This window comes from Orbicella franksi, chromosome 11 (assembly GCF_964199315.1).
Source record: "Orbicella franksi chromosome 11, jaOrbFran1.1, whole genome shotgun sequence".
In the NCBI taxonomy this organism is placed as follows: domain Eukaryota; kingdom Metazoa; phylum Cnidaria; class Anthozoa; order Scleractinia; family Merulinidae; genus Orbicella; species Orbicella franksi.
In genome coordinates this window covers 6305289-6325636 of record NC_138155.1, presented here as the reverse complement: position 1 = coordinate 6325636, position 20348 = coordinate 6305289, and the positions used below count along the sequence as shown (strand labels likewise).

General features: G+C 38.6%; 1 protein-coding gene across 1 annotated transcript in view; it reads left to right on the top strand.

Annotated features, from left to right (window-relative positions):
- Positions 1-9702: 9702 nt before the first annotated feature.
- Positions 9703-20348, top strand: part of LOC145502323 (uncharacterized) — a 172459-nt gene continuing 161813 nt past the window's right edge. Inside the window, 10 exon segments of the mRNA XM_081481582.1 lie at positions 9703-9909; positions 13133-13526; positions 13976-14182; positions 14184-14344; positions 15044-15169; positions 15895-16300; positions 17068-17462; positions 17824-17949; positions 18617-19040; positions 19455-19852. Coding sequence (XP_081337708.1) covers positions 9831-9909; positions 13133-13526; positions 13976-14182; positions 14184-14344; positions 15044-15169; positions 15895-16300; positions 17068-17462; positions 17824-17949; positions 18617-19040; positions 19455-19852 — 2716 coding nt within the window. The 5' untranslated portion in view covers positions 9703-9830.

The following is a 20348-nucleotide window of genomic DNA, read 5'->3' as shown; positions in this document are numbered from 1 at the left end:
GAACAAATCATCAATTGATATACCTAATAATTTAATAAAAATAGCAGCTGAACCTTTATCAGTACCTTTCACTCAAATCTATAATCAATCAATACAAACTGGTGTTGTACCAAATATTTTGAAAGCCTCTCAAGTTACTCCGGTTTACAAAAGTGGTGATGTAACTGACCCAGGAAACTATAGGCCCATTTGAACTCTTTCACCTTTCAGTAAGGTACTTGAAAAATTAATTTCTAATCAACTATATGATTTTCTGGAAAAACACAACATTCTGTATAGATATCAGTTTGGTTTTAGGAAAGGGCACTCAACAGAGCAAGCCATTTTTGAGATCACTGACACTCTCAAACAAACAATGGATAAAAAGCTGGTTACCTGTGGTGTTTTTTTAGATTTTTCTAAAGCATTTGATACTGTGAACCATAATATTCTTTTATCTAAACTCTACCACTATGGCATACGAGGAATAACCCTTAACTGGTTTGAAAATTATTTACATAATCGCACTCAGTTTGTTAAGATTGGTAGCATCCAATCTAGTCCTGAAACCATTACTTGTGGAATACCACAGGGATCCACTTTGGGTCCTCTTCTATTCCTGCTTTATATTAATGACTTACCTAACTGCTCAAAAAAGCTATCCTTCCGTATATTTGCTGATGATACAAATATGTTTTATACAAGTGGTAATCTGCATCAGCTTGAGTATGTCATGAATGAGGAATTGAAATTAGGTTTTAAATATTGTATCATCAACAAACTATCTATAAATCTTACCAAGACTAATTACATGATAATTTCATCTACAAGACTAAGACCGTATATACATATTCCTAACATTGCACATAAAAGTCAAATTAAGTATTTAGGTATTTATATGGATCAAAATTTACAATGGGGACCGCAGATCCAGCACATTAATAATAAATTAGCAAAAAATATAGCAATTATTAATAAATTACGATATTTTGTTGATCTTCATACATTGAAACAATTGTATTATTCTTTCATATATCCATACTTATCCTATGCTATCATAAGTTGGGGTAGTGCATGTAAAACTAATCTACGTAAAATCATAACTAAGCAGAATAAATGTGTCCGAAGCATATTCTTTGCTTATAGCAGGGAAAATGCTTCACCATATTACAGTCTTTTAGGAATTCTCAAATTTGAAAATGTGTACAAATTAAAAGTGGCTTTATTTACTCATAAAATTTTAAATGACTCAACAAATATTCCAACTATATTCCATAGAACCCTTACTCAGGCATCTGAAGTCCATGCCTACAATACAAGATTTGCTGTGAATTTGAATTTTCATAGGCCAAAAGTAAATGATAACTATGGGTCCTCTACTTTCTCTTTTGTTACATCAAAACTTTGGGAAATTATTCCAACAGAATTTAAAAAACTGCCTTACACTTCCTTTTATAAGCAATATAAACTATACCTTTTAAATACTCAATATTACTCTTCAGCATTATGATTTATTCATTTAACTTGTTTATTTCGAATACTTTTGTTATTCACATTTTACTTCCTTTATTGCATTGTTTCTATTAATTGATGTGTCTTGTCTTTTATTTTTGAACGTGTCAGTGACCAACACGATAGCATATGCTTCTTTGGTCACTGAGCACATTTTGTTTTGGTTTTATTATTATTATATTTTCCTTATTTTAATTAATGAATTTTTTGTAATAGTGTGCGATAGTGAAATATGTCTGTAAATAGTGTCAATTAATAAAAAATCTAAATCTAAAAATCTAATCATTGCGACGTGTGGAGTTCGGCAAAATACATCATCTTCTCAATGACATTCAACTAATGACTCCGGGATAATCCACCACATTCCTATCCCTTGTTCTCAAACAACGATCCATAAAAGTAGTCAAGCCTTCCAGCGTCAGTCCCTTGTTCGTTAAGGCGAAAAGCTTATGTTCTGTTCTCCTCGCTCATTCTAGAGCTCTTAAATTTTAAGTAATAAAGGTGCTCGTCGCGCCTTTTTAAAGTGCACTTTTAGCCTCTTCCAGGGGTTCAGTTAGTTGGGGCGCAGCGCGGAAAACAGCGTCTGGAAGAATCTTTAGGTTTGGTACCTTTCAATAGTGAAAATGAACTGGGACGTGATGAACGTGCCCTCCAGGGCTCTATTTTTGAAATTACCTACGACCCCCCCCCCCCTGTTTTTCTCGAAATTTCTTTCTTAATTCTATAACTTATTTCCGTGTTTGTTATGTTTATAGTGTGTGTTATGTTCATAGTGTTTCTATGCCATGAGGTTTTCTTGGTAACTTAATAATTGCCATTATTGCTCGAATGTTCTGCAGAAATCATCTTAATTATGTTGTTGGTTTAGGTTTGTTTTTTTCTTTATTAATCCCCGCACAGCTACATGTTCCAAGAGATCAAGTACTAACAAGTAATTAAAATGGGACATGAAATTACAGCTAAACGTTTTTAACTACTGTATACCATCTTGATCAGTCAAGATGGGGCTTTCATTATTTAAAAACATTGCAAGAGACATGCTTCAGGATGCAATGAATTACTCAAGCAAATCTGTTCAGCAAATTATCAATTGAAAGAAAAACAAGGATACTACTAGGACCGCAGCCTCCGCAAGGATCGACGCCATCTTGCCTGGCACTACGGGATAATGCTAAAACGAGAAACTTGGCTAAAGAATCCATATTATCTAAGCTTCAGGTAACTTGAAGGACAGGACAAAACTGGTACCCTAGCCTGGGGCGGATTTATGAATAGTTTCTTTGTTTGGAAAAGGGAAAAAACCCACCCAAAAGCAACTATTTATAAGTATGCAAAGGGAAGCATGCATCCATGTCAACGATGGGTTTTTAAACTGTGTTTCCAAAACTTGTGAGTATATAAATACACCATTAAGTAGATTACGTTGTAAATGTGTTCCATTCTAAATATGTGCCTTTGAGAGGATAAAATCTTGATTTGGTGTGGATGTTGTAATCATATAATTGCGTTTCCCTGAGATAGCACATTAAGGCTTTTGTTAAATTTGCATATAACAGTAGTTCAAATCTTCGAATAATCAGGTGATGTTCACGTAATTAGCGCGAAAGAACTTCAAGTTCCAAACGAGTGTTATTGGAGAAGTTCTCATAGCAATTTCAGTAAGTACGATAATAGATTCCTTTTAAACGGGTTCATGTGTGTATTGTGTACCATGTTAGTATCTAGCTCTCAAAACAAATTCCGTTCTGTGTATTTTAGCACTTGCTTACAACTGATTATCTTTCGTCGTGCAACAGAGACTTTTCAAATTGCAAGTTGCACTTACATCTATGCAACCTAACAAAGCTGTCTTTTCTTAGTTGGTATTCTCTCCTACAGTTGCAACCCATTGCAGGTCCACAATAACGCAACCAAACCTGTTTTAAAATCACTTCTCAATAGCGACATTCTTGTGGGGAAGGCAACAGTTTAAATATGCACCATCGCATTGTTCATCACAGAGGACAGAAAATGCATTTTGCTTTATGATGGACCACATGATTTTCAATTCTAAAATGGGCTAACCAAGCATTCAATGGCGTGCACTGCCCCAGAGAAAATACTGAAAGAAAAATGCTTTTTTAAAAAATTACTCAGTTTATGACGATGACAGAGCACGCAATCGGCCTAGGCAACCTCTGATGTTAATTAAGAGAACTTTTAACAAGTTGCAAACGGTCATGTGTGAAATCAATTTCTTTACAAATATCAAGCCTCGAAAATGTCACTAAATTAAACGTCTTCCCTAATTCCCCACTTTTACCTCACGCTGAATCTCAATTGCGTAACGATCTTGGAAATAAAGCATGTTTGTCGAGCTGTAGCTCCACGGGATTATCAAGGCTATTTTCACAATCGTGTAAAGACATATTTGTTGTAAAAAGTCAGGCTGTCTCGCCAGAGTAATGAAATCAGCTTCTGAGTGATATTTATATTTTCCTTACCTTCAATTTACCGACAGCAGGTCCGGGTCTGTTTCATCATGATTACTTCATTGTTGGGGATGCGACTAATTTTCTTGCGTGTACTGCTTACACACTGTCTGCGTAGAGGACATCGAATCACTTCGACAGAAGCTTTTACACAACAAAAGCAACTTTTTCTCAATTTACTGTGAATAATTTATTGCACTGGACGGATCTCTATGCCGTTAGTTTATGCGCAGGAATATCATTAATTTGCTTTCTGTGTTTTCTAGCATCATTGCTGAAACGGGGTCAACTTCAGCACCCAAATAAACGTAATAAAGGCGCTCGTCGTGCCTTTTTAATGTGCTGTTTTAACTTCCTCCACGCGTTCGCTTAGTTGGAGCACAGAGCGAAAAACGGCGTCTGTAAGAGGCTAGTGCTGTTTTAGATTTGGTACCGTTTTGGAGTAAAAATGAACTGGGAAAATGTGCCCTCCAGGGATTCATTTTGAAAATTACCTACGAGCACCCCGTGGCTTGTTTTTCTCGAAGTTTCTTTCTTAATTGCATAACTTAATTCGTGTTTGTTATGTTGATAGCGTTTCTTTCTTGTGAAAGAAGTGATTGGACGAAGTAAATGAAACTAAACTCCACTTTCAGATCAGCTTTCAGATCATCCATATAAGTACATAATAATTAAAATTGGGCAATCCGTATACGCGAAGCTTTGCGCGGCACTCGCTTCACTAATGAGACGTGACTGTTTGTAGCTGTGTGTGTCTTTTACGTTCGTTCTTGCGTATTAATAAAGTACTTCATTCATTTGCTGAAATAGATCTTATCCATGAGTTTGCCCAGTGCAAGGTTTCATGGCTAACCTGTGTGTTTCTTGCACTTCAAACCAAGGATCAATTTTTCGCATATCTAATGAATTGGTGACTGATACGGAGACTAATATTTTTAAAGTTTCTATCTAACTTAGATTTCTCACCAGGGCTATTTCTTTAAGCCACCTTGTTTAACAGCTCTGCTGACCCAAAGCCAAAACTTGCCTATAGCTGGTTTTCACATGACGTCACTAAAACTCCAACTACAAAACTATTGATCTTCCTGAGATTTTACTTAAGCGATGTATAAGAACAGCTGAAAACTAATATTCATACAAATTTTCGCTCCGAATGGGTTTTTGGTTTTGTGATACACTACGCTTGAATTTCTAAGCTTTTGCGTGACGCGGCATTTACGTGACGACCTAGAGAGTTGTCATGATGGTTAAAAACGTGTCTTATTTTGGGGAACTTGGCTATCTGAACAGTTCATGTCTTAGAAAAAGTATTGTTTTAATGTTTTAGAGTTTCTCGAGGGATAAATTCACGTTTTAGTAGCAAAACTCAGTGACAGATGTTTCTGTTGGTTTCCGGCCGCCATGTTGGTGCCCATACGGATGGGCACCAGCATGGCGTCTCCATACAAATCTCTATAAATTTGGGTAAAAAATTTCTCCGCATATCTCGCATAAGAAAAATTGCTGTGACCTGAATTTTGGCGAGAGTCTTTGCATATTTACTTTCTTTCATTTCCCAGATTCTGGACTTTATCTATTGACCGGTTTTGATTTTTATTTTGATCTATTTTAAATTGCGTGACACTGAAAACCAGCAATTTGCCAGTCTTCTTAATTTTTTTTTTTTTTTTTCTCTTTATTAATACCCCTACAGCTACATGTTCCGAGAAATAAAATACTTACAGGCAATTCAAATGGGACACGATATTACACTCAAACGTTTTTAACTACTGTATACCGTCTTCATCAAGATGGGGCTTTCATTATTTAAAAACATTGCAAGAGACATTATATTAAGGGCTGCCATAAATTACTCAAGCAAATCTGTTCAGCAAAAATTACCAATTGACAGAAAAACAAGGATACTACAAGGACTGCGACCTTCGCAAGGATCGTCGCCATATTGTCTGGCACTAAGGGCTAATACTTAATCGATGAACTTGGCGTTAGAGTCTATGTTATTCAAGCTTCGTGTAGCTTGAAGGAAAGGACGAAACTGGTAGTCTAGCCTGGGGCGGTGTGATGAATAGTTTATTCGTTCGGAAACGGAAAAAAGCCACTTAAAAGCAAGTATTTATAAGTATGCAGAGGGAAGCTGTCATCCGTGTCAAAGTGCTTTCAATCAGGATAAGTTTGTAAACTGTGTTTTCAAAACTTATGAGTATACAAATAAAACTTTCAGTAGAGTATATTTTAAATGTATTCAATTCTAAATATGTGCATTTGAAAGGATAGAATTCTGATATTGTGTGTATGTTGTAACAATATAACTGCGTTTCGCTGAGCTAGCACATTAAAGCTTTTGTTAAATTTGCATATAACAGTAGCTTAAATCTTCGAATAATCAGGTGTTGTGCACGTGATTAGCGCCAAACAACGGCAAGTTACAAACCAGTGTTATTGGAAAAGTTTTTATAAGAATTTCAGTAACTACAATAGTAGATTCTTTTTAAACGCGTTCATGCATGTATTATGTACTATAGTATTATCTAGCTCTCAAAGCAATTTCCGGTTTGCGCATTTTAATACGTACTTGCTTACAACTGATTATCTTTCGTCGTGCAACAAAGAAATTCCAAATTGCGAGCTGCACTTGCATCTATGCAACCCAACAAAGCTGTCTTTCTTAGTTGGTATTCTCTGCTCCAGTCGCAAGTTTCTGTCTGTCAGTAAGTACGATACTGGATTCTTTTTAAACGGGTTCATGCGTGTATAAAGTACTATATTAGTATCTAGCTCTCAAATCAAATTCTGGTCTGCGCATTTTAGTACTTGCTTACAAGCTGTGTGTGCCATTCACGTCCGCCGTTACGTAATAAGTACTTCATTCATTTGCTGAAATAGATCTTATCCATGACTTGGTCCAACGCAAGGTTTCATACCTAACTTGTGTGTTTCTTGCACTTGAAACAAAGGATCGATCATTTTCTCGGACATCTAATAAATCGGTGACTTATACGGTGTCTTATATTTTTACAGTTTCCATCTAAATTAGATTTCTCACCAGGGCCATATTGTTTAAAGCCACCTTGTTTAACAGCTCTGCTGACTCATGGCCAAAACTTGCCTATTTGGCAGTCTTCCTAATTAATTTTGTTTTTGGTTCAGGTTTGGTTTTTTTTCTTAATTAATACCTCTACAGTTACATGTTTCAAGAGATCAAATACTAACAGGCAATTAAAATGGGACATGATATTACAGCTAAACGTTTTTAACCTCTGTATACCATATTCATCAAGATGGGGCTTTCATTGTTTAAAAACATTGCAAGATACATTATGCTTAGGGATGCAATAAATCACTCAAGCAAATCTGTTCAGCAAATTATCAATTGAAAAAAAAAAAGGATACTACAAGGACCGCAGCCTTTCATTGGAAGCATCGACGCCATCTTGCCTGGCACTACGGGATAATACTAACGCGAGAAACTTGGCTAAAGAATTCATATTATCCAAGCTTCAGGTAGCTTGAAGGACATAACTTAACTGGTACTAAACTGGTACGTACACTAGCCTACCGCGGATTTATGGTGAGTTTGTAAACTATGTTTTCAAAAATTGGGAGTATATCAATAAACCATTGAGTAGATTACGTTTTAAATTAGTTTAATTCTAAATATGTGACTTTAAAAGAAGAGAATTTTGCTGAGATAGCACATTAAGGCTTTTGTTAAATTTGCATATAACATTAGCTTAATCTTTGAATAGTCAGGTCCTGATCACGTGATTATCGCAAAACAACGGCAAGTTACAAACCAGTGTCGTTGGAAAAGTTGTCATAGCAATTTCAGTACGTACTATGCTGGATTCTTTTTAAACGGGTTCATGCATGTATTATGATTGTACAATATTAGTATATAGCCCTCAAAACAATTTCCGGTCTGCGCATTTTAGCACTTGCTTACAACTGATTCAGTATCTTTCGTCATGCTACAGAGAAATTCCAAATTGCGAGCAGCACTTGCATCTACGCAACCCAACAAAGATGTCTTTCTTAGCTGGTACTCTCTGCTCCATTTGCAACCTATTGCAGGTGCACAATGACGTAATCAAACCTGTTTTAAATTCACTTCTCAATAGCGAAATTCTTGTGCCTCTCGGGAAGGCAACAGTCTAGATATACACCATCGTATTATTCATCACAGAGGAGCCGACAGAAAAAATTCATTTGCTTTATAATGGACCACATGATTTTCAGCGCTAAAATTGCTAACCTAGCATTCAATGGCGTGCACTGCCTCAGAGAAAATACTAAAAGAAAAAGACTTCTCTTTGCAATCACTCAGTTTATAACGATGACAGAGCACGCAATCAGCCTAAAAAACCTCGGCTGTTAATCAAGTTAAGTTAACAACGGTCAAGTTTGAAATCAATCAATTTCTTTACAAATATCAAACCTTGAAAATGTCGCTAAAATATTCCTTAGTCTTTACTTTTACTTCACGCTGCATCTCAACTGCATAACGATCGTGGAAATACAGTCGTAGGCCCACGGCATTGTTTTCTCAATAGTATAAAGGCATGTTTGCTGTACAACGTCAGGCTGTTTCGCTAGGGCAATGAAACCAACTTCTGAGTGTTATTTATATTTTCCTTACCTGCAATTTACCGACAGGAGGTCTGTTGCATCATAATTACTTCTTAGCAGAAATACTTCATTGTTGGGATGCAACTAATTTTCAAGCGGGTAAAGTTTGAATGCAATGGCTTGATTAATACATACTATATGCGTACAGGACATCGAACTACTTCTACTTAACGAAAGCAACTTCTTCTCAATTTACTGTGATTCATTTAATGCACTAGACAGATCTCTTTAGCTTATGCGCAGGAATATAACCTAAACAATCGCTCCTTCTGCTATTTTGTTTGCCATTAATTAACTTTCTGTGTTTTCTAGCATCAGGTCACCTTGAGGTCTTATTGATGACCACATGAATGATTTTGGCCACTGAGGAGGGGAGGGCGGGGGCGCTCCCAAATAGAAGTAATTAAGGTTCTCATCGTAACTTTTTTATGTGCTGTTTTAGCCTCCTCCAGGGGTTCAGTTAGTTGGGGCGCAGCGCGAAAAACCGCGTCTGGAAGAGGCTAGTGCTGTTTTAGATTTGGTACCTTTTAGGAGTGAAAATGAACTGGGAAGACGTGCCCTCCGGGATTCATTTTGAAAATTACCTACAAGCACCCTCTGGCTTGTTTTTCCCGAAGTTTCTTTCGTACTGTCTTCTGAAACTTATATCCGTGTTTGCTATGTTCATAGCACTTCTTTTTTGTGGAGGAAGAGATTGGATGAAGTAAATGAAACTGAAATCAACTGTCAGATCAGCCTTCAGATCTTCCATAGATACATGATAATTAAAGTAAGGATAGGTCCCTGAAATTACACAGGTTTGGACATTCCGTATGCGCAAAACTTTGCGCAGCACTCGCTTCACTTATGAGACGTGGCTATTAATAGATGTGTGTGTCCTCAGTTTATTGCGTCCGCCGTTACGTTTATTTAATCATTGCTCGCTTTTTCTGTACTAGTTGCAAACATTTCTTGTTGTGATTGTAGAAGAAGTTTAGAACATCATCAGACAGAACCATACTTCTGAGTGACCTGCGGATTTAGCGCGATTACGACACAAGTCAAGTATTGCATTTGCCCCTCAGTTAGGGTTCTTGCAAGAAACTAATTTGGATTGTGTTTCTTTTCGGTAAGGTTTGTTTTCATGTGTGAAATGGCTCTGCACTGTGCGCATTACAAGTCGTTTGTTAACACTTTTGTTTTGTTTTGTTTTGTCTTCAAATCTCATGATCTCAAGCAGGGACTTGACTGGTTCTGGTAGCTATGAGTGTCATCCGACGGTCGATTCCTACGCTATTCATCTTGGCGCTGATTTGTGGGCAAAGTGTAAACGTCTATGGAGGTAAAATGATATAGAGGATATGGTGACACTAATTATGACCATTTCCCTGCTAAATTGCAATGGTATTTAGAGATCAAGACTAGGTTTACACTAGACTGAGGAAACTGTTTCGGATTTGTGACGAATCCGGAACTTCTTAGTATCGGATTGGTTTTGCCGTTCACACACAATTACACAAATCCGAAATAAAAACTCCCCGGTTTGGTCATGTCTCCGGAGATTTTGAATCCAGAATTTAATGTGGGAACTTTTAATCTGAATTTTTTTTTAATCCGGAGAGTTTTGTCGTGTAAACGGTTTTCTCTCGAATCCGGATATGTTTCCGCCTGCGATCTTTTCAGTTTGCGGCAGAACCAAAATGGCGAATCTAGTAATGGAGATTGTAATGGAGTCGACGGAGTTATAGTAGTAGTCAGATCGATGGCCATTGATGGCCATCTTTTATAACTGGTAAATGATATTCGTCAGAAACCAGAACTATCGACGCGAACAATGTTGACGACCGACCTCCACACTTTATCGGAGATGACGATGGCACGATCGATCGAAAACTTCGACGATTCAGGATAAGACCAGGGCAAATGCCTGGTGGGACAACATGATGGGCAACAACAGCGTGGTAAGCGAGTGGAAAGAAAACTTCAGACTGCCTCAACCTAACCCTAGCCTTTCTTTGGCGTCATTTTGTTTCTTGTTGTCGAAGCGACAAACAGCTAGTTAACAATTTCATCGCGAATGTTCCCGGAGTTTTCGTCGTGTGTAAACGGTTAGGAATGCGTACATCCTTTCAGTATAAACGCCTACCAATCCAAATACTTTAAAATTGATGAATCCGGAAACATTTACGAATCCGGAAAAAATCTCCTCTAGTGTAAACCTAGTCTAAATTTCTGTCTGTCTGCAACACAGTCTTAAAGTGCCACTAACCCAAAAAAGTTTTTTCGCTAATATAAATTTCCTTTTTCTCCTGATCAGCGCTGTGAAAAAAATTATTGTTGTAGCTATTTTCGTTAATTTGTATCAATTTTTAAAGTTTGTAAATTTGCCCTTTTCCATTGAATGGGACGAGTTGGCTTCTGACGTCATTTCGGGAATAACAACATTTTGCTTCTGAGAAGAATATGTGCGAGTATGCGATAGTGTGTGTCAAAATCGTTGCAGAATGCAAGGTAGATATGTTGCTGGAGACTGTAGCAGTACAGGATGCGTAGAATCGAGTATTCCTCTTCACTCAATACCTCTATCTTGATGAAACTCGACCAGAAACGAGAACAAGACCAAAGAAGTGGGCTGATCTGTGCGAAGCTAAAGCCAGGGAGCCTTCGAGGATTTCTTCGATCTCGGGTTCGCCGCCACTGTAAAAACCTAGAGATTTTCATGGCCTGTATATTCTTCTCTATCTCTAGTGAAAAGCTTGAAATTGTCAAGGTACTGCCTAAGACACGAATTTGGGATAAGCTGGAAGCCATCTGACTATTTCGAGCGCAAACGATCCTCCGAGTCCCAGACGAAAGTATAGGTGAGGAAATTACACGGTAAATTGAACGCATTGCGTTTTTTTTTTCTTTTTTTTTTTCACTCGAAATAGACTTTCCTGAACAAATAGTAAACGAAACCTACGTTCTACAACGAGGCGAATAAGATTGTCGAGACTTCGAACTAGTGAACTAGCTATGTATTTGTGGATTATACATGTAATAAAAACACACGCACGCCGGAGGTCGTATAAATCCGGCCGTGTTTCTCAATGGCCATTCCGAATACAGACTTGTTTTGTTCGTTGAGCTTCGTCTTTGAGGAACGGTTCCCGATATGACGTCACTAGAAGCCCGACCCAGATTCCACTTTGCGCGGTCGTGAACATAGGAATTACATGTTTAAACGCGTGTAGAAACGCAGGGATTTTATCAATCGAGATAATTTTTTCGCTGAAGTAATCAGGGAAACTAGTAGATTTTATTAAAGGAAAAAAAAAAATTGGGGTTAGTGGCACTTTAATGCATGACTCACCCAATTTAAGCAGACAACTTGTCGGCATATTTATTTTTTGTTATGTAAAGATTGGATACGCTTTGTTTTGTTTCGTTTAATTTTTGTTCTTTTTCTTATTCTTTGTTCGAGAGCATGTCACTACAATAACGATCTCTCTTGCTGGCTTTTACTGTCATTCCATTTTCAATGTTGCAGTTCCTAGGGAGTAATGCTTTAATTATCCCGACAAACACAAGCAATAAACACGCGTTCTATGGCGTAAAGGGGGGAACACCGCTCCGCAATCGGTGTGACAGACGAACTTCCATTGCGTGACCAAATGCCAAACTTATCTCCCCAGCGGTTAATTCTGCACTGGATCGGACAAGTCGGCGAGGCCAAAAGCTTGCGTGTCCTAGTAGCGTAACTCTAAACGGCACTACGAGCTGACTTCCGGTCAGCATCGTGCTAGGGTGTAAACAGTTCCCAAGCCTTACTTGTCTCCCCAGCACTACGAGCCGACTCCGCCGGCACGTGCTGGATCGGACAAGAAGAGGCATAAAAGAGCGTTAAATAGCGCCACTACATTAGCGAAAACGAAGCTTGGGGAAGTCGCTGCAAGACTTAACCGATAGCGTGGCACGAGGGGTGAACCCCAGTTTATTATTTATATTAATGAACAACGACAATAAACCTCCAAAGGGAGGAAAGGGTGGGAGTTACAATTTCGAGGGCTAACTAAAAGTTACAGTAGTAATATAACGAGCGAATGATGCTAAAGTCCAAGCTAAGCCTCTTTTATAGGTAGACTGATGTCTAGGTTTAAACCAATATAAAATCGTGTACCATGAAACGTACAGAGTCCATGCGGCCTTGAACGAAACAAGAATGGGGCTATTTAAAGACTAGCCATACAAAAAGCATGATATAGTTAAACCAGACGTTGTTGCAACATGTATACGTGAAAGGCTATTGTGAATATTGTTTAAACTAGACAAGAAAGGCTTTTATAATGTTCTAACGCGGAACAATTCTATTGCATTACGTTTAACAACAGTAAGCTAGTGACTGTACGTAAATAGCGTCACGCTCCATTAACTGCGCTTTAAGGATTGACTTTAAAGCTTTAAAAAAAGAAAATGAAAACAACTCGTAACCACTCAGTAGATAAAGTCGACATCGATTAATTTTACTGTTTTCGCACAAGTAAATTCTAGTAACTCACTTTTCGTTCATTTCGTTTGGTCCTTAGCCACTTTATGCAGTCCACCATGTTTATTGGTAGCAAACACATCAGATATTGTCGCCATGGATTATAACACTGCCGCTCTAAGTTCAGTTGTTTCGGGTTTAACGAGAGCTGTTGCTATAGACGTTCATTTCAGCTTGGGTTACATATTTTGGAGTGATGTAACAGAACAAAACATCAAACGTTTTCGCATTGACGTAGCAAGCACGACAACAGTTGTCACTGGCATCGGTGTTTGTGATGGACTGGCGGTGGACTGGAGGGCATCACAGCTGTACTGGACTGATACGACGAAAGATACCATATCAGTATCAGACCTAGATGGCAATAACCAAGGTCTTCTAATTTCTTCGGACCTTGACGAGCCCAGAGGAATAGCTCTGGACCTAGACGACAGGTATTCACAATCACGTTTATTACAATTGCTCCATTATTATTATTCAGCAGGAGTTTGACGTCTGAAAAATTTTGCACGCATGAAAGAAGACAACTAAGTAACACTCGCTTAATTTAACAACGTAAAACACAAAAAAATATTTAATGCATGTACAGCATAAGCACACTATGAGAACTTAAAATACAAACTGAGTCCAAAAACAAAACATTTTTCGTTTGAGATTTGGCGGGTTTATTTTCGAGGATAGTTAGAAAGACCTTAGACGTCTTTCTTCATGTACACAAGAGAATGTTTACACTAATAAGACTATAGATGAATCCATACGACAACGCTGGGTTTAGATGAGAAATATAACATTAAATCATATTTTTGTCGGACAAAAAAATCTAACCATCAAACCAGGGCATCTATATTTATCATATAACCATGATGCTTGTTTTTCACGACAGCTTAATGTTCTGGACTGATTGGGGAATCAACGCAAAAATAGAAAAAGCTTCATTGAATGGAGGCCAAAGAGTAACCTTCGTAACAACGTATCTGTATTATCCAAGTGGTATCGAACTTGACAGAGGAAATAAACGTATCTTTTGGGTGGATGCGGGATATGACGCAGTGGAGTCCGTCGATTACAATGGAAACAACCGGAAGCTGCTTAATCACACTTATCCCGCCTTTCTTGTTTTTTACCGATTGGCTTACAGCTGAAGACATCCATCAGCTGGATGCTACCACTGGAAAAATTATCCGCAAGTACAGTGTCAACGGTGGACAACCCATGGGCATCGTAGCTTACGATGCTTCCCGACAACCTGCAGGTATTTAAAGAGCCTTTTGTAGACTAGGGCTATGTATGCCATCCGCTGTGACAATTTTTTCGGCATGACGTGGGGCCGACGGACATCCGCGCAACTTTGGCGAACAAACTATCGATTTAAGTTCAATTGTTTTATTATTATTATTATTATTATTATTATTATTAGTTATTAGTATTTTTTGCTAAATTTTATTTAGTGCTACTTAAATACCGAAGTGTCTAAATCGGCCTTAAAATATGCAGAGACCAAGACACACCTGGAAATAGAAGGAATTAAGTTGGTAGTAATATTTCTATGACCGTGTTTCTCGAGTACTGGAAACCAACAAAGTTGCTTGTAACATTACACCACCAGATGCTGAGAATTGGTGTTTCCTTTCATTGCTAGATACTTCTTACAATGTTACTGATATAACAGCCCTCTCTGCTGCCGTTTGTCGAGAGCAGGGATGGCACAGTGGTGAGAGCGCTCGCCTCTATCACATCAAAGTGGCCTGGGTTCGATTCCGGCCCGGTGCTATAAGTGGGTTGAGTTTGTTGTTGGTTCTCGCCACCGGTTTTCCTCCCTCCACAAAAACCAACACCCACATTCCAACTGGACCAGGACAGAGGACCCGCATGGGAACCAGCGAAGGCTAATATGCTTTCCTTTCTAAATATTGTAATTGCTTTATAATATTTTCAACGTCTTTTTTTTAAGCTTCAAATCCTTGCACTATAAATAATGGAGGATGTAGCCATTTCTGTGTGGTAAAATCATCCGGCTACGAGTGTGTATGTCCAACTGGATTAACTGTGAAACAAGATGGCAAGATATGCGAAGACAGTAAGTCGTTCGTCTTTCCGGTAAACTTGTTTTTTATATTGCCTGACCACCATAAACGGACGTATTTGCTTTCAATCGAGTTGTTACGAACATGCCGCCAAATAGCTGTTAAAACTCGCACGCTCAGATGTCGTAACAGAGCAAGAATGGTAACGAGTCATTTCTCCTTTTTAAACAGAGTGATGTGCAGATATTTGTATGCTGCGTTCCAACATTCCAAATAAATAGATTTATATATGGCTTGGCGCATGCTATGACATGAAGCCATTCAATTTCACCGTTTATGAGCCAATAGAATGCGAGTGTCTAGAGCGAATTCTTCTTGACGAAGAATAAATTTATAATGAATATTTGACCCTGCAACATGTTCCTTGTAAATCGAGTGTGGCATGCTCGTGAAAGTTATTATGTGTTTACCGAAACACACGGGTAGTCGATAAGATACCGGAAACGTAAAATAGCCCATTCACTAAACAGCAACATACAAATAAAAGTCTAATTACGCGCAATCCTCAAGGACGTACTTCCCGCAGGAGTCATATTCTCTCTTCCGATTGTTTTATCAACAGTGGACTGAAATGGGTTACGTTATACCGTCTAGCCGTAAAGCAAAAACGCAAAGCGCCTAAACAAGTATTTTTGTAAAGAAATAAACAACAACAACACAGCTTACTGCCTGTTTTTGAGTCGCAAAGCTGACCAAATCCTTCTCACCCTTTTTACAGAAGTCAAAAAGTTTATTCTTTTTGCCGACGCTGACGACAAATCCACCCAATATGTTTCCTTGGACACGAACTATTTCGCCTCCCAGACTTTGTTTTATCATCTTGGGACCCAGCGCCCAATTGCATTGGACTATGACCCTGTCGAAGATCGAGTGTATTGGTCAGACATTGCTCAAGGTCGAATCATCAGCGCGTTTTTCAATGCCACCTCAGTGAAGAATTTGTTTCGCTGCAATGTTGAAACGCCAGACGGCTTAGCTATTGACTACGTGGGAAGAAACATTTATTGGACAGATACAGGAACCAACAGGATTGAAGTAGGATTGCTTGATGGAACTGGGAGGAAACTGCTTATCAAAGATGGACTGGATGAGCCCAGGACTATTGTACTTGATGAGAGAAATGGGTAAGATGCATACGCTACTGGATAAGACTACGATATTTTTTTATTATAGTTTTATTAATGGCTGGTCATTTTATGATGTTGACTGTGGAAATCAGCGATACTGCAAGCATAGCTGCCGTTTATCACCTCGTTGTTTTAGCGTGAGACATATTAAAATGGGAACGTCCTTCAACAAACAGTGCTAGTGAAATTAGAATTGCAACCGTGATCTCTGCACGTGAGTTTTGTTCTCCCGTGTAGCCCACTTGCCGACTACGGGCAGCAAAAAGCCATATGCATATAAAAAACAACTTATTAACCTCAAACGTTCGGTCTTAACGAGAAAATCTCAAACCTCGGCCTTGCAATATTGACCTTGTCATCGCCCGGTCAATACGGCAAGGTCTCTGTTGGAGATTTTACCTTAGAGACCTCAGTCTCGTTAATATGTATTTAATAACTGGTCATTTTGTAATGTTGGTTATGGAAATTAGCAAAATTGCAAGCAACGTTGCAGCGTATCACCGCGTTTGTTATACTGGAACCTATTGAAATGAGAACGTTGCTCAAAGAACAGTCAAATTAGAACCTTTACACGTAAGCTTTATATCTAAGGGATAAAGTGAGACATCTTCTGCATAAAAGATAGCAAAGAAATTGACAGCTTTGAGTTAACGAACTTTCCCAGTAAAACAGTGGCTTGGCGAAAAACAGACAAATTAAATAGCTGCAGGTAATTGGGACATCTGCTAGCCGTCCGAAAAAATGATGTTTATTGTTACCTTCAGGATGATGTACTGGACAGACTGGGGCGCCAATCCGAAGATAGAACAGGCTGAGATGGATGGTTCGGCAAGACGAACCATTGTAACGGGAAACCTAGTCTGGCCAAATGGACTTACTATCGACCCAGCCACAAATCGACTGTTTTGGGTTGATGCTTGGGTTGACAAAATTGAGGTATCAGACCTCAATGGAGGAAACAGACAGTTAATAACGTCATCTGCAGCTAATATCCATCCTTATGGACTGGCGGTGTATCAGGACATGCTATACTGGACAGATTGGAATACTAAGAGCATTTCGCGTTTAAACGTAAGCAGTGGAAACCAGGCTATCATAGTCAATGGCCTTCAAAAACCTATGGACATTCATGTATTTGATCCAGCCTTGATATTTTCAGGTACTTAGATGTTAATTTTTGCTATCAAAACATACGTGAATTGGTGTGAAGCCCTGCAATCTGTCAAATCTCTTATTCATTTCGTGGATGCAGAAGTTATCAAGTATTACTTTAGCTAAGCAGCGCGCCTCTCGCTTCCCGAGAAAAAACTACCTAACTCAGTAGGTAAATATTAACTGAATGATCAAACAATTACTGAGCTTGTTAAAAAATGAATAAAAACTCACAGAATGTATAATCATGGTGTATTAATTAAATGTATATAATCTGCAATTAAAGAAAATACATGTCATGCTGAAGGTAACGAAGATTCGAAAAACTCTTGTACTGGAAGTTACTAATTTCGTTTGTCTGTTATCAGGTTTTCATAATTGTTCTCATAACAATGGACTCTGCAGCGATTTCTGCCTTCTTAAGCCAGGAGGGTACCAGTGCGCATGTCCAACTGGCATCGCCCTCAAGTCTGATGGGAAAACCTGTGACCATGGTGAGAAATCAATGTGTTTATCTGATTCAATTTTTTAACTAGTTACCACTTTGGCTAACTCGTCCCTAGTCGGTTGCTCTAAGACCATCTCCGTCCCTTTATAGCGTGGTCTGCTTACCTCATTTGACGTGGCTGCATCATAATTTCTGAATGGCCGCAATCTTGATTCGAGTGCTGCTTTTCGTAACTTGACTCTAAACCGTGTCAAACATTATTGAGGTTAAATATGTGTAAACAAGAAAGCTCGTGCCAAAAAATTGTTTTAGAAATTGTAAAAAGCAAACAGCCACATGGACAAATTCGACAAAAAAATTAAAAACAAAAGAAAAAGCGCGGTTGTCATACACTAATTATCTATTTGGGTGTAAGTCGTGGAATCAGTGAGAACACCTTGTAAAGAAGTGACGAGATTAGCATGCTAACATTATGTACTACTTGGAGTCGATCACAGGTTAAAATTAGTGATGTCCATAGATACTACTTTCCTCGTGAAAGAAGGTGGTCTCCTATTGATTCTTTGGGATCTTTTTACTTGAAATTGCCAGCTAAGTGGCTGACATTCGAGATAATGCCAAATGAATACGGAAAAGCAATCTCTTTCTATAATTTTGTAGAATTTGTAGGTGTCTAATTCTCATAGGCTTATTTTTATATATATATATTCAAGCAATGTTCTACAAGACAAGCTCAGAGAAATTCCTAATCTTTGCTGAAGCAGACACTGGAGAAATCTACAAGGTTCCTCTGGAAGTACCTGAAAGCCCTTGTTACCCTTTGGGAATCACCGCAAACATCTCAAGACCCGTGGCTGTTGATTATGATCCAGTGGAGGGAAAAATCTATTGGACAGACGTAACGTTGGAATTACTGGCCAGGGCATTTCCTAACGGATCTTCAGTTGAAGTCATCGCGTACGGTAACGTGACAACTCCTGGAGGGCTGGCAGTGGATTATGTTGGACGTAATATTTATTGGACAGATGAGGGAGCCAGTAGAATTGAGGTCGCAAGGTTGGATGGGTCATCCAGAACTAGTCTAATCACGTCAAGCGTTGTAGAGCCAAGAGCCATTCTACTTGATATTGGAGAAAGGTAATCTTGAAATTACAAATATGTAGCTGTCAATGATACTGACGCACTATCGAATATCTATGCAAACCAAAGCAATATTAACAAGTTGTAACTCTTCTACAAGTTTGATTGACCGTTGTAGACTTTTTAGAGGTATTCGTTCATGCATGAAAATGTTTGGTGATGTTTGAGAATGTTGACAAATCTTTGGAATAGATAAGGCCGTTAAGAGATAATCCTTCGCCCTCTTTTAAGATTTTCGAACGGTTTTCTTGGAAATTCAAGAACAATGCAACTTCTCAAGAGAAAAAGCTATCCTAGCTTGTGAAATATTGCTCTTTCCACTTGCCACTTTAATGAAATTTCGTATCTCATCGCCATTGTTCAATTCTTTTTCTCCTTAAACTGATCAACTGATGAATCTTATCTTTTTAGAAAGATGTATTGGGGTAGTAGGGGATTATCGCCAAAGATTGAACAAGCAAACATGGACGGTTCTGCCAGGACAACTCTCGTAAGTTCAGGACTTCTATGGGTGAACGCTCTGACTCTGGACTACCTAAATAGACAGTTGTATTGGTGCGATGCGTACCTTGATAAGATTGAAAGGGTTGACCTACAAGGAAGTAACCGAGTACTGATACTGGACTTATCATTGGATTCTTTGCACCCTTTTCGACTCGCTCTTTTTGGTGACGCCCTGTACTGGTCTGACTGGAACAGTCAAAACGTTCACAAGTACAACATGACAACCTCTCTGACTGAAGTCGTAGTTCAGGGCATGGAGACTCCGATGGAATTGCACGTGTATGATCAATCCAAAGACTTTACAGGTTAACTATATTTTATTTTATTATTATTATTATTATTATTTTTTTTTTTTGTCGACTGATTTGACTTTACAGAAACGAATTTGTTTACCATCGGTTAAATGGTGGCGAAAAATTTCACTAGCAACTTACCAGCGTCGAATATTTAATGTACTCAAAGCAGGCGACAAAAATTTCCGGTAATAGACATAGCCGAGTCTCTAGACTGCCGATAGTCTGTGTTTCTCTCGAAATTCAGCAGGGGTTATGGGACGAGACGCTTTAGTCTAAAGGGGAATGGAAAGAGACATGGGCGCGGCACGCACGTCGTCTCGCCGTCTTCCCTACTCGGCCATTCTGCCTTTGTCTCTCCTTTGTCCTTACTCGGCCAGCACTTTTGTGTTCGCGGTTGACTCAACACTCGCCTTTGGAAAAAAAGAAAGCTGCCAGTTTGTCTTCTTAACAGTGTGTAACAAAGCCGGTTACTCCTTAAACGGACAACAAATTTGAAAACTACGAA